At 38.7% G+C, this 13,918-nt stretch overlaps 1 protein-coding gene across 9 annotated transcripts in view; it reads left to right on the top strand.

The window, feature by feature from the left end:
* Nucleotides 1-13,918, top strand: part of MTMR3 (myotubularin related protein 3) — a 134,407-nt gene that overhangs the window by 90,901 nt on the left and 29,588 nt on the right. For 5 of the 9 annotated variants that reach the window (XM_057744065.1, XM_057744073.1, XM_057744072.1 and 2 more), the window contains exons 5-7: nucleotides 1,595-1,711; nucleotides 8,748-8,830; nucleotides 10,830-10,996. In XM_057744065.1, coding sequence (XP_057600048.1) covers nucleotides 1,595-1,711; nucleotides 8,748-8,830; nucleotides 10,830-10,996 — 367 coding nt within the window. Of the gene's footprint in view, nucleotides 1-1,594; nucleotides 1,712-4,575; nucleotides 4,609-8,747; nucleotides 8,831-10,829; nucleotides 10,997-13,918 lie in introns of those variants that run through there. The other 4 variants (XM_057744070.1, XM_057744069.1, XM_057744066.1 and 1 more) reach the window with 3 other exon arrangements.

Genomic DNA, 13,918 nt, shown 5'->3' with positions numbered 1-13,918 from the left:
GCGATTCACATAACCAAGCTGGTGCAAATGATTTTCAGTGCTAGATTTGGATGTTTTGAGTGTGTCCGCTATCTCCCGTGTGGTATGAACTTGATTTCAGTTAATGTCTCGATTTGATCACTATCAACTTCAACTGGTCTACCTGACCATGGAGCATCGTCCAGTGAGAAATCTCCAGTATGAAACTTCTCAAGCCACTTTTTTTTAAAAATTTTATTTATTTATTTATTGGCTGCATTGGGCCTTCGTTGCTGCACACGGGCTTGCTCTAGTTGTGGAGGGGAGGGCTACACTTCATTGTGGTACATGGGCTCTTCATTTTGGTGGCTTCTCTTGTTGTGGAGCACGGGCTCTAGGCCTGCAGGCTTCAGTAGTTGTGACACACAGGCCCAGTAGTTGTGGTTCACAGGCTCTAGAGCACAGACTCAATAGTTGTGGCGCACGGGCTTAGTTGCTCCATGACATGTGGTATCTTCCTGGGGCAGGGATGGAACCCGTGTACCCTGCATTGGCAGGTGGATTCTTAACCACTGCGCCACCTAGGAAGTCCCTGCAAACCACTTTTGACATATTTGATCAGTCACAAAACCTTCTCCACACACTGCACAAATCTTTTTTTGTGTTTCAGTTGTGTTTTTACCTTTCTTGAAATAATAAAGCATAATAGGCTGAAAATGTTGCTTTTTTCTTAAAAAAAAGAAATATTAAATATTAATTAAAAATATTAGTTTTAAAAATATTTCTTAAATATTAAAATGGCTACTCAAAATTTCACCATTTTTATGTATTTTTTTAAAAATTAATTATTTATTTTATTTATTGGCTCTGTTGGGTCTTTATTGCTGTGCGAGGGCTTTCTGTAGTTGCGGAGAGCGGGGGATACTCTTCATTGCAGTGCACAGCCCTCTCATTGTGGTGGCCTCTCCTGTTGTGAAGCATGGGCTCTAGAGTGCAGGCTCAGCAGTTTTGGCACACAGGCTTAGTTGTTCCGTGGCATGTGGGATCTTCCCAGACCAGGGCTCGAACCCGTGTCCCCTGCATTTGGCCGGCGGATTCTCAACCACCGCTCCACCAGGCAAGCCCTGATGTCTTTTTTTAAAATGCACGCTGATATAACAGCTGTCACATTACAGTCTATCAAAATTGTTTCGAATGAAGTTCAAGACAACTAAGTGCTACTAGAGCCATCTTAAGGAAAAAACTGAATGAACCTTTTGGCCAACCCAATACTATATATAGGAAAATACATATTAGAAAAAGAAAAAAAAAATACATATTATTTTTTCCTAAACCATATACACATGATAGAAATGTAAGCTGGAAAACATCTCTTCTTTTAGAAAGACTTTTCTTTTTTCCTGAGAAGAAAATGTCCAGCACAGAGATGATTGTCTCTATGTCATTCCTCTGTAGTCTAGAATATGAATAACTGGATTTTTTAATCTTGAATCTCATGGGTATAAATGCATCCTCTTTAGGTCCCTTACCCATTTATGTACTGTTTTGAGTGACAGTGTTTATCATCCATTCACCTGACCTCTGAACACTTTGCTTTACGGCTTCATAACTCTGAAGGGTTTCTTTCGTTTTTAAGGTTCCTTTCCTTGAACTTCATGGAGAAAGCACAGAGTATGTGGGCCGTGCTGAGGATGCTGTCATTGCCCTTTCTAATTACAGACTTCACATCAAGTTCAAGGAGTCGCTCGTTAATGTAAGTGATCATCAACTGTTCTTCCACTGAAGTAGATGCAGAAAGGAAGTATTCAATAAAAAAACTTGTTCTCAAAGGGAGGAGTGTTGTATGGGGTTTGGTGCAAAAACATTGTGTGCTCTGCTTTTCTCTCACTTAATTTAAGCACTCAGGGACATTAGGTTAGCAAGCAACTCTTATGCTGGATTTAAAATGATACATGTAGTTGTCAGCTAAGGTGTCCATTGTCTAGTGATACTGCATGATTTGCAGTAGGTAATGCTGTATCATTAAGCTTTGTCAGGGTGCAAAGGCTGTGTAGGCTTTTATTCCTCAATTTTTAGTAGTTACTGACTGCCTCAGTTGAGAGAATTTCCTGGACCATAATGTCAAATGACGAGATGTACTTTGAGCTCAGTGCAGACCTCCATTACAGGATGAAGTTACTCTAATGGCTCCTTAGTGGTATATGTATAGGTGTTAAGTATAATGTTTATTTGCATAATGGACTATATATTGCTGAATAGAAGGAACGCTCTCAATTTTCAAGTGCATTTACCCTTCTCAGTTATGAGGGTATTCTCAGTGAACTGGTTCTTCCAGCTTGCCGTCATTAATAATTTTCAGTAAACATGCCTTTCACCACAGAAATGTGAAAGTTCATGTATTTCAACCAAATGAATGCCTTCTTCCTTCCTCACTGGACAGTGTTGTGGCTTTTTCCGCTTTGGTTCTAGCACAAAGAAGTATATTATGACATCTTATAAAAGCTCAGGACTATACTTTCATTCAGATTGTGTGCTTTGGGGTTCATTTTGGGATTCTTAGAAAAAGTTTATTTTACCCGGCCATCAAAAGTTACTCAATTCTTTCACCATATTTTTCCCTTGTCAGGACTCAGATGGCTGACATTTTCTTTGTGGTTGGCATTTATTATTTTAGTATTTATTATTATTCTTTGTAGTTAAGCATTTACATCCAGGAATCATTGTGGCCTGAATTCCTTCTGGCTTCTCGATTTGGGCTATGATTATAGCTATTATGTTAGTTTTCTGTTTGTCAGCTAAAAATACACACTGGATTCATCAAGGAAAGAAACACGTTGTGCTTTCTTACCATATAGCACTGTATTCAGTAGGGTCCATTTGGAATTGGATGGCCATAATAGGAGGGGACAGAATGGAATCTCCTGTAACATCCCAGCAACCAGACATTCCCTACCAGCTACTGGGGAAATAATGACAGTAATAATTAGTAGAATTGCCCAGTTTAATTTTGTGTCTAAATGCCTAGAATTGATGAAATTGTAATTAAATTGCATATGGAGGTAATATAACTTCATATTGCATTTTTCCATACAGTCCTCTGTCTCTCAGCTTTTTGGTTTATGGCCAAGTATTTCAGAGACTATTTTTAGATCTGTTTCGGAATAGGGTCTGTGGGAGAAAAAGCATCAATTTGATCATGTCATTCACCAGCCTAAAGCCCTTCAGTGTTTCTTTACTACTTCTAAGATGACATTACTTAGCATGGTGTGATCCTTGGTCCCTGACAGCTTTTCTGTCTCAGTCTTTTCCCCCTTCTTCCCTTTGTATTGGTAAAACCACCCTCCTTGGACTTCTCAGACGTACTTTACACCTCAGAGTTCTCTCTTCTCCTACCCAGGGAACTTCTCTTCATCTGTCAAAACCCAGTACTGGTGATAAATTCTTATGTGAAGCTTTTCTCAATCTCAGTTCCCTCCCTGACAGTTTATTACCCTTTCTTCTGGCTTTTTCTGTATCTTGAACACACTTTTACAACATTTACCAGATACATTGTAATTTTTTGTCTATTCATCTTTGTACCGTCAGAATCCAGTGTGTTTACTGGTGCCATGGTATTCAGTAAATATTAAGTGAATTGAAGTTAATAGGGGTTTGAAATAGATTTTAGACCATTTTAAAACCCCTTTTGGGTTTAAAGCTCATTTTAAAACATTCTTCTGTGTAAATAAGCCTGTGTCATCTTTGTCTCTAACAGTAGGAGTATGAGTAGGTTGTTTACTGGGATTGTTGGTCCCCCATTGTGATTGAGATACAGTGCTTAAGATAACTTAACCCTGTTCTTATTTTGACCCATTTTTTCACCTAAAAGTGTTTTCCATTTAGTATTATAACCCTCTGAGGTATAGAGCCTGCATGTCACTTTTTAAAAAGCCCAAGATAATAGCTTTGCACAGAAAAATGGTTGTGCAAAAGTATTTTGGCATTGTAGTGACTTTAAATATTTCAGGTTCGGAGAGACTAAGAGTTCTTCATACAAATAAGTTAATCACATCACGGTTAGTTGTAAGGTTCCTGAAACTTGTGGTTACACCAGGAAACAATGGCTCCTCCTACACTAGGTCCTCCCTCAGCAGATGAATATTTCAGTAAAATATGTGAGATTAAGAGACCCCCTTCGCAAAGGTTATTATATGTAAATCAAACATTAATCAACCATCAAAACCCAAATGTGCCAGTATATATTGTGGCATGCTCCAGTTTGCATTATTTTGTATGCTTTTAAATCAACACATTTAGCACTTTAGAAAATGACTTACCATCAATAGCTACCCCATATCATATATTCTCTTTTAATTTCACAGCACATTGAGATACATCGTTGCTTTCATGCACACATATTCACTGGATATCAAGTTTCCAATTTCTAGGGTAAAGAACCTCTGTAGTACAGTTCATTTGTAGCACTTAAGGTATGAATTGCTTCCACTCTGTGCTTTTCCCAAACTATATTTTTACATATGTACAGGTATATTTCTTTGCTCAGCTAATTTATAAGCGGTAAGTGTTCAAGTGGAGTTCATGAAATTTTAAAACAATTCTTGTTGTGTAATTCAATAGACCGCCTCTCAATCTGCTGCTTGTGAAATCCCAGTAAGTAGCATGAGAATTCTAGGCGGTTGTTGCACTTGTGCTTGGAACAAACTGGTTTTGAGTGTAAGATGCTCACCTGGCAAATCAGCAAAGTGTGTCCTCTCTGCATGAGTCCCTTCCCTCGTATTAGACAAAGTTCTAGTAGTTTCCTACGTGAGGACAGTTTATGGCATGGGGATGAGGCCTCACAGTTTAAAAATAAGCGGATGGAATTGTGACCTTCGAAAAATGTAAACTGAATTTTAACCAGAAATAATTTGTAAAGTCAACATTAGTATTTAAAAGGACGTTAAAGCTTCCGTTTCCAGACTGGTCTGTTAATGCTTTTTAGGAACAAGCTGAAAGTATACTTGGAAACACCTTCCTTAGCATTTTCCCACATTTTTTCCATTGCCTAACTGTTGTACATCAAATATCTTTATTCCTCAAGCATCAGAAGGAGGTTATGGTTAACAATGCACTTTGGCTTTAGCATTCATAAATCAGAAGAGGCTTCTGAAACCAGCGCTGGAAGAGTATCTTGTAAATACCAGAGGTGAACAAAAAAGAGTTTGGGTCTTTAACCTGTGACAGTCGTCTTCTTCTGACTGGTTTTTAAATCATGAGAGTTAGAGCCCAGATATTCCACAGTGTGTTACAGATTATAGGTTAAGACTCATTACGTTATTTTCACTCTGTTACTGCCATTTTTATCTCACACGTGTATGCAGAATTAGTACTTCCCATTCAGGCTATAAAAGCATTTGTTTTTAAAAGGTATACATTATTCCACTTTTAAATTCTGGTGCTTGCAAATATTTCTCACACAAACACACACCCACCCAGAATGAATTACGGTAAATATAGTATGATGATATAAAATTCCCTCTGGAATGAGACAGTACTGTGAATCTTTTATACTTGTGCATGTCTGTTAAGTTTTTAAGCTGCTGCTCTTCTGCTTTTTTGGATTGATGCTCTTATGAGTTTTGGTGTACATGATGTAACTTTTGACCTTTTGAGGAATTGATTAACAGCACTGAGTGTGTTTGATGTATTTTGAGCATGAGTTTGGTGGGTTTTATAAGAGGAAAACACTGTAATGGGAGATAGAATTGCCTGGCAGGTGGAAGGCAGAGGAAAAAGGAGCAAAAAGAAAATGAGTTACTACAAAACATTGAATCAGTGGGTCACAGAGGATTTCAATATGGCTTTAGATTTCTTACAATTGTCTCTAAGGAATCTTGGTTTACATTCTGTTTTCCTTGTGAAGATCCTTGGTGAAGAGGCTACTTAATTGTGAAAGAAAAACTAAAGTAGAGCTCACACAGAAGGGAATGGCATTCTTGGAGGAAGAAAGAAAGGAGCACCATATATAATGGAAGGACCCTGAGCTAGAGGACAGCCATGGATTCTGGTCCTGACTTTGCCACTAGCTTTAGTGTAGTGGCTTAACTTTCCTGGGCTATACAGTGGTCTGGCTCTTGCATCTGTAATTCTTTGCTTATGAAGTTGAATATTGGGTATGTCTAGTGATGAAAGTTGAGAAACTGAAATCAGTGGGCTTGCCTTTAAAAAAGTAGAAAAGCTTATTATGTTTTGGTTGAATGTATGAAGAGGAAAAGAAGGCTAGCTCTGCCTTTTTAGAAGAGGAGGCGATTGGGACAGGGCAGGGTGGGGTGGTGGGGCGTGCATTGAGCAGTAACATTGAGTTGAAAGGGGAAGAAAAAAGAGATGTTCATTTGATACAAAATCAGGTATTTCTCTTTTATGTGCTTTTTCTTGCTGTATATTAAACTTCCTTGCATGTGACAATCTGCATGATTATTAAAATCTGCTATTTTCTGTATCTATGACATGAGTACACATGGTTGTTTCTGGTAACTTGCTGTATACTAGCAACTAGTATTTTTATCCTTCTTCCTTAAATTTGCAATGTTAAAATATATGAAAAATTGTATATTGAAAGAATTTAGGTAGCAAATGCTTTGCACGCTCTGAGGTGTTGCATACCTGTATTTTGGGAGTCTGGACATAGGCTCTTGGGCTCTAGATCAGTAGCAGTGATGTAAAACTTACTTGTTCTTTGCAGCAAAATAGCACAGGCTGGTCCACTCCCTCCAGCCACTGCTAATAGCATTAGTTGGTTTTCAAGTTTTCTAGCTATAAGGAAAGGTGACCAAAGGGGACCTGGGATGCAGGTGACTGCTGAGACAGCACGTGGATTTGTAAAGCTCACTCACTCCACCCCAGGCTCTTCCCATTCCCTGTGCCTGGGACTTCTTAAGTTGTGACCATCCAAGGTTCAGAAAGCAAAGGCCAGTGACATATAGGAAGGTTGCAAGATTGTCCAAGGAAATCAGGAAGCAGGCAGAATTTTGGTTGGTAAAATTTTAGATAATTGAGATTAGAACTCAGGCCTCTTAATTGCCAGTCTGGCAGCGGCCCCCCCCTGCCGCCCATGGGGAGGGGGGTGTGTGCATAGGTTTAAAAACAAAGAAACCTAACACGAGTCTGTTACAGAATACCCAGAGGACTGGCCTGAGAACAAATCAGTGTCCTCTCCTGATCTATTAATCTCCTATTACTTCTTCACAATTTAGCCCTACTGATACATTGGTTTTTTTTTCCTTCTTAGATGCACAGGTCTTGAGAGAATTTTTAGCTGCGTCAGCTCCAGTTTCTCACAGCACCTTGCCTTTAAGGACTTAAACAAAAACAGAGGGCCAAAGCTCCTTTTTTTTTTTTTTCCCCTCAGCACACAGACAAGAATTCTTAGTCTTTCTTTTACTCCTGGTGCCCTTATAAGTGTAAGGGAATTTTGTAGATTAATCAAGAAGGCTCTAGTCCTGAGGTAGAACTCCCAGCCATTACCTGAATAATATTATTTTGCTTTCTTCTCTTTTCTTATCCCTGCCCCAGTTTCTGTTTGTTTGTCTAGAATGTCCAGCATTGGGCTTCTTTTTGATCTCCACATCCTTGTTCTGAGAGTTCTCAGCTGACTCTGGCAACTGCATGGTGGGGCAGGGTTTGCCGGAAGCCTGTTTCTGAAACTGGCTCAGCTAACAGGAGGGCCACCCTGTGCAAGCAGCACTCTCTTGTTCCTGTCTGTGCTGGAAGACTCTGCCTCCTTCGCATGCAAAACACGAATTGTTGGAATGCTCCTTACAACTCCCAGAGCCACATTTTGGTTGGGCTTGATACAGTGTAAAAAGACCCTTTTCTAAAGAGTGAGATTATCTACTATTATTTTTGCCAGGCTCTTTAGAAGTTTTGGAAATTGCTTTTTGAAGCCAGGGATTGAGTCAGGATAAGTTGAGGGACAGAGGGAGGATCCTAATGACAACTTGAGGATTTGTCACCCTGTTCAGATGGTTTCCCTCTGATCTGCTTGCCTTCTTTGATCCTTCTTCTCCACTGTCGTACTTACCCTGTTTAGTAGTCTGCTGACCAGACTGGCAGGGAGAGAACCATCCCAGCTTACTCATACCTTGAGCCCCACTTGGCAAACAGGGCTCCTTAGCTTGTCTTTTGAAGCAAATTAGATGTAGCTCATTAGGCCCCTGCGAGACCTGCTCCCTCCTCCTTGATACCTATTCTGCTGAGCAGAGAACCTGACCAGCAGCTCTGTCTACTGTCTTGTCTTTTCTATGCAACCTGTAGGCAGTTCAGACCTCCAGTCTTTTTCAAGATGTTCCTTTGCTGACACAAAGGCACAAGCCCACTTTGTCATTTGGGGCAAGTGACAGGTGATAGTCCCACTAGCATCTTGATCTGCAGCTTTTTTCTGTCAACAAGACAGGATAACTATTCTGGTTCCCTTTAACTTCTGTGTCATCACAAATCAGCACTTTGAGAGATGAGCTTGTAAGTTTGTTGCTGGAGAGAGGACGTATTTGCCTGTTCTTTCAGACGTGGTGCCTCCTCTTCATTTGTTGTCTTTGTGCTATTACGTGACTTGAGGGTATGATTAGAGATTGAGAAAGGGAAACCCTAAATCATCCAGTAAATCACTTTAGTGCTATAGATTCAGATGAATATGCAGTTCTGTGCTTCTTTCTTCTGTAAGGCTTTATAATCACTCTTGTTGGACTCATTGAGGAGAACTGCAAGGTCAATGCCTTTTTGACTAAGGGAACTTCATCTTTTTTTAATTGCAGGTTCCATTACAGCTTATAGAAAGTGTTGAATGCCGAGATATATTTCAGCTTCATTTGACTTGCAAAGACTGCAAAGTTATCAGGTATGTGATGTGTTTATGCTGTTGTTCAGTGTGGAAAATACTTTTTAAGGGATGGATCCATGACTTGATAACAGAAAAACAGCTTTTGAGGGTCAGCCTAGTTAGGAGTATTTTCTCAGTAGTTAGTCCCTGAAATATTTTATCTTTAGGCTACTTTGCTATTAGAAAGATATTTTTTATTTGGACATAATTTTAAATTTACAAAACAGGCGCAAACATAAAAATAGTGAAGAGCACTAGTATTGTTAACATTTTATCCCATTTGCTTTATCGTTTGCAGGGAGGTGTGTGTGTCCACGTGGGGTGTGTGTGTGTGCACATGTGCGCTTGTATGTGAAATTCTTGTTCTGAAAGATTTGAAAGAAAGTTACATAATCATGGCTCTTTGCCCTGAAATACTTTAGTGTGCTTTCTTAAGAATAGGAATATTTTTTTATGAACCACAGTATCATTGTCAGCTTCACAATTTTACACTCATGATACTTTTATCCAGTCTACTATCCATGTTCCGTTTATGTCAGTTGACCTAATAATAATGCCCTTTATATCCCCTACCTTGTTCAGAACAGGATCCAGTCAAAGTCATATATTACATTTAGTTGCCATGATTCTATAGCTTTCTTTAGTCTGGAACATTTTCCACCACCTTTCTTTTATGACATTAACATTTTGAAGAAAAATCTTTTATCATAATAGAAAGTTTCTTATTTTGTTTCTGGTGTTTCCTTGTGGTTAAATTGAGGTTGTACATTCTCAGGTGGTATATTGTGTGTATGAGGTGTGTATCTTTTTTGGGAGATTGTATTATAGTTGGAAGCAAACAGTGTCCATCTCTCCCTTACTGGTGATGTTAGTTTTGGTCGCTCTTGTCAAGGAGTCAGCTGCTTTCTGTGTGATTTCTGTATTTTCTCCCTTGCAACTCATCAGCAGTCTGGGAGGCACTTTAAGACACTACAGATGTCCTGCTTCTCATCACGTTTCTCCAGTGTTGGCTTTTTCTGATCTAATCTTTACTATAATGGTTGAAAAGTGATGCCTGCATTGCATTTTAAATTTAGTAGCTCTACCAGTTTTTTAATCCCCCAAGTTTTTGCTGTCTTTCTTTGACCTGTTCTGGAGTGCCAGTAAACAGTGTGTGGGTATATTGATGAGCCACGCTGATTGGGACAAGGGAGAGGTTTAAGCGACCTCTTTAGTTTTTTTATTTTATTTTTATTGGGTAGAGTTGATTCCTCCTTGGTTTTAAGGTAAATATTTAGGTTGCTTTTTAGCCATTGAGATTTGGCTTGCTGGTTGTAACTCACAGTTTAAAATGCTTGCTTATTAATTACTCAGTTTTAAATACTGCACTTAAAAAGATAAAGTATTTTTTACACTAATTATTTTAACCTCCTGGTTATATATACTGAAAATTGTACTTGATAATAGAATCATTTTGTTCTCTACATGGTCAAAACTGAAAGTTTCAGTGTAATATATCTTATTTTCGATCTAAAGTTGCCGATTTATTCTAATTGCTAAATAAATTTTGAGATTATTTCCTAATTGGCTAAAAGTAGTACTGTGAACTATTTTTGAGTTGCTGTAATGTGTCATAACAAAACAAAAAGAACTTCTTTAAACATATTTCTTGACCATGACCACCATAAAGCTTTGGTGGAAGAAGTAGAATAAAACTCTATTCCTGGAAGAGAATGACTGACTGCCATTTTACTTTAATAACTGTCATTAATCAATCACAGGAAGAGATTTTATTAGTCTAAAAAAATAAGTTTTCCACATGTCCAGCTTTCTTCTTCTTCTTAACATTTTGCATCATTGGCTAAAATTTGTTGGACATTTTTTTTTTTATTATAAATCATAAACATTAGACCACCTCTAATGCTTTTTTGACTGTAGTTATTTTACTGTGAGTAGGCACTCTTAAAATTGTGGCTTCCCTTAGGTTTCAATGTCAGCTGTCTTCTGATTACATTTATACTTATTTGGTTTTACAAAGGTGTCAGTTCTCAACCTTTGAGCAGTGTCAAGAGTGGCTTAAGAGACTGAACAATGCAATCCGACCCCCTGCTAAAATAGAAGATCTCTTCTCATTTGCATACCACGCTTGGTGCATGGAGGTCTACGCCAGTGAAAAAGAGCAACATGGAGACCTGTGCAGGCCAGGTAGGCCTTTCTAAAATGTGCAGATGGTGGCTTTCTTGAATTACTGCTTGAGATACCCTTAACATCGAATGGGACTCCTAAACATTCATGTATTTAATCAGTGTGCTTTTCACAGAGCACCTAGCATGTGCCCATCATTTTCTGAGCTCAAGAGAAGATGTTTCCTGCCTTTCAGGGGGAAGGAGAGAACCCTAGACTTGGCATCATAATTTACGGAGCCTGGCTAAAAATGCCTAGTGTACGTGTGTTACGGAAGCCTAGTGGAAGGGAGCCACGAGTGTTGTGTATGTGTTTGCAAAGCCTTCATGTTAGAAGTGGCTTTTGAGTAGGCTTTGAAGGTTGAATAAGAGTTCATTGATAATGAAATGGGGAAAACTTTAGAGCAAGTAGCATGAACAGTGGTGTGAGGTTAGGCCACAGAATAATGGGTTATAAAATGTCCTTTTGCTCTTTGAATTTTCAGATCATAGATTACCTCTTGTCACCCTTTTCATCACATAGATGATGAAATAGAGGTCCAGAGAGGCCGGTGACTTTTCTCAGGACAAATAAAGAAGTTGAACCTATAGTGGAACACAGGCTTCCTGATTCCTCATGAAATCTTGGTCATATACACTGTCTTTCTCCCTCAAAAAATGGCTTTGACCAAGTTCATGTTGTTCATGTTGTTTCTCTGTGTGTAGTTTTCTATAAATTGTATGTTGCCATAATAAATAGAACTTTGCTGGTCCAGCACTGAATCTTTAATGTGTCCAGCTTGGAAGCAACAGCTTGAATTCCTAAGCAGTGAAACATTGTGCGCTTCCTTCCAGTAAAGTTTAGTCTAAAGACTTTTTACTTTAAACCTCAATTTTCAATCCTGAACCTTCAATGTTAACAGTTCTGCCCTGGGTTATTTCCATTGGAGGCTAATCTAGCTACACTTGTATCCCTTTGTTTCCTGGCTCATTTGCTGGTTAAAGCTTTTGGTTCATATACTTAATTAAATTATAGCAAACTTAAACATGTTTTTAAAGATGTTTTAATATGTACTTTTGTTTGACCCTCATGACCTTGTCAAACAGGCAGGATAGGCTGGTGTTTCTGTGTTGGGAGCCAAAGGAATGGGGACTCAGAGGTGAAGCCTGTTGCCAAGTCGCACTGCTAGGCAGTGACAGAGCCAGGACTTGAAGCCAGTTCCCAGCTATTGGAGCTGACTGTATAGGGTGCTGTGGATACAGAGATGAAAAACAGAGGCACCTGCCCTTGTGGAGCCTCAGGGAAAGCCTCAGGACTCCAGGCTTTCCACAAGCCTGGTCAGCCAGTGGAACCCAGCGTCATTCACAGGAGTCACTCACACCAGCCTTGGAAGGTGATGAGAATGTGCCTAAGCTGTCTCTCACTTCACTCCCTTATCCATTGTGTCTTTTTCCTTCTTTATATGAGATGCCATTGTATTTTTATTTTTTTATTTATGGCTCTTTTCAAGTTTTTTTGAGTTTTTAAAAAAATAATGTTTACATGCAACGAAATGCCAAATCTTACATGTATATTTGCTAAATTTTTAGCCATTACATCTTATTTATTAGATTTTTAATCTCTGCCATCTCCTAGGATAATGAAGTTATTGAATGTATCTTGCTGTATTATGTTGTATAAGAACTTTAAAGCTTTTAACTCCAACCTATTTCTCTCACAACCACAGACTAAAAATTCATCTTTAGATGATTCTTTTTTCCCTTGATAATTTAGTTTCTTTAGGATTTGAGTCAGCTCTTATTAGAGTATTCCTAATATGTGTCAGGTCAGAACTTAACTCCTGTCTATTAATTATGGATGGCTTTGTCCTAAGCTGAGATGATTTTGGTCCCCAGGCTTTTCCCTTCTTGAAGATATTTGGTATTCATTGGCCACGAGGACACCCACAGTTTCCTGTCTTTTCATGGGTTTGTGATGAATGGAGGCATTTGAGGGGTAAAATACTGATTTAGGAACTAGAAAACCTGAATTCAAACCTGCACTATGTTTAATTTTAAAAATAATACTGGGCAAACCATTTATCCTCTCTCTACTTTAGTTTCCTTTGTTCTTCAAAGTGGGACATTTTTCTTCTTCCTGCTGAAGCTGATCTGGATATTCTGAAGATCAAATCTGTTAATGTTGGAGAGTTCAATTTAGTAAATGTTTGAGTGCCTCATATGTGCCATGCTTGTGAAAACATTTTGGAAATTATGAATATACAAGATGATCCATTGTAACTGATTGGAACTTACTCTTTGAGTAAAGGTTGTATTTTCTTTTCAATATATACATTCCACACTGAAGTCAACCTGCTACAACCCACATGCAGTCTTATTGTACTTCCATGACTTGGTTGGAGTGTGTGTATATATGTATGGCTTTTTCCTTTTATATATTTTCACTGTGGAGTACAGAGGAAAACTTGCTCTTAAAAAATACTGTGGTGGCATTTTTAAAGGCGGTCAACCTGGTTCTTCTGTCTCCACCTGATATCGTTGAGTGATGGTAGTAGCTACAGCATTACTCACCAATTATGAGCAGACCAGACAGCCACATTCTTTTATGTCATCTTTAGGTGAGACAGCATATTGCAAAGTCATGGCGTTCTATAATCTGCCCTAACACATGAGATCACAAGCATAGACTCTGAAGGGTGAAAGTTAGTTTAGCCTTTCAGAAGTTAATACAACTTTTTATGGATTCTTCTCTGGCTAACCTGTTAAGAGTAGAATGTGTCAGGGAGGAGGGAAATGGGAAAACTACATCATTGCCTTGTATTCATATAAATCTTAGTTTCTGACTGTTGAACCTGTCATAGATAAGCCAGCCATACTGTGGCCATAGCTCTTAAACTGCTTTGGAGAAAGTTTCCACATTGCTATTGGAGTTCATTGTAAACCACTTGACTCTGCTCTTAGCCCC

This window comes from Hippopotamus amphibius, chromosome 8 (assembly GCF_030028045.1).
Source record: "Hippopotamus amphibius kiboko isolate mHipAmp2 chromosome 8, mHipAmp2.hap2, whole genome shotgun sequence".
NCBI classification, from domain to species: Eukaryota; Metazoa; Chordata; class Mammalia; order Artiodactyla; family Hippopotamidae; genus Hippopotamus; species Hippopotamus amphibius.
This window is presented reverse-complemented; position numbering and strand designations above follow the sequence as displayed.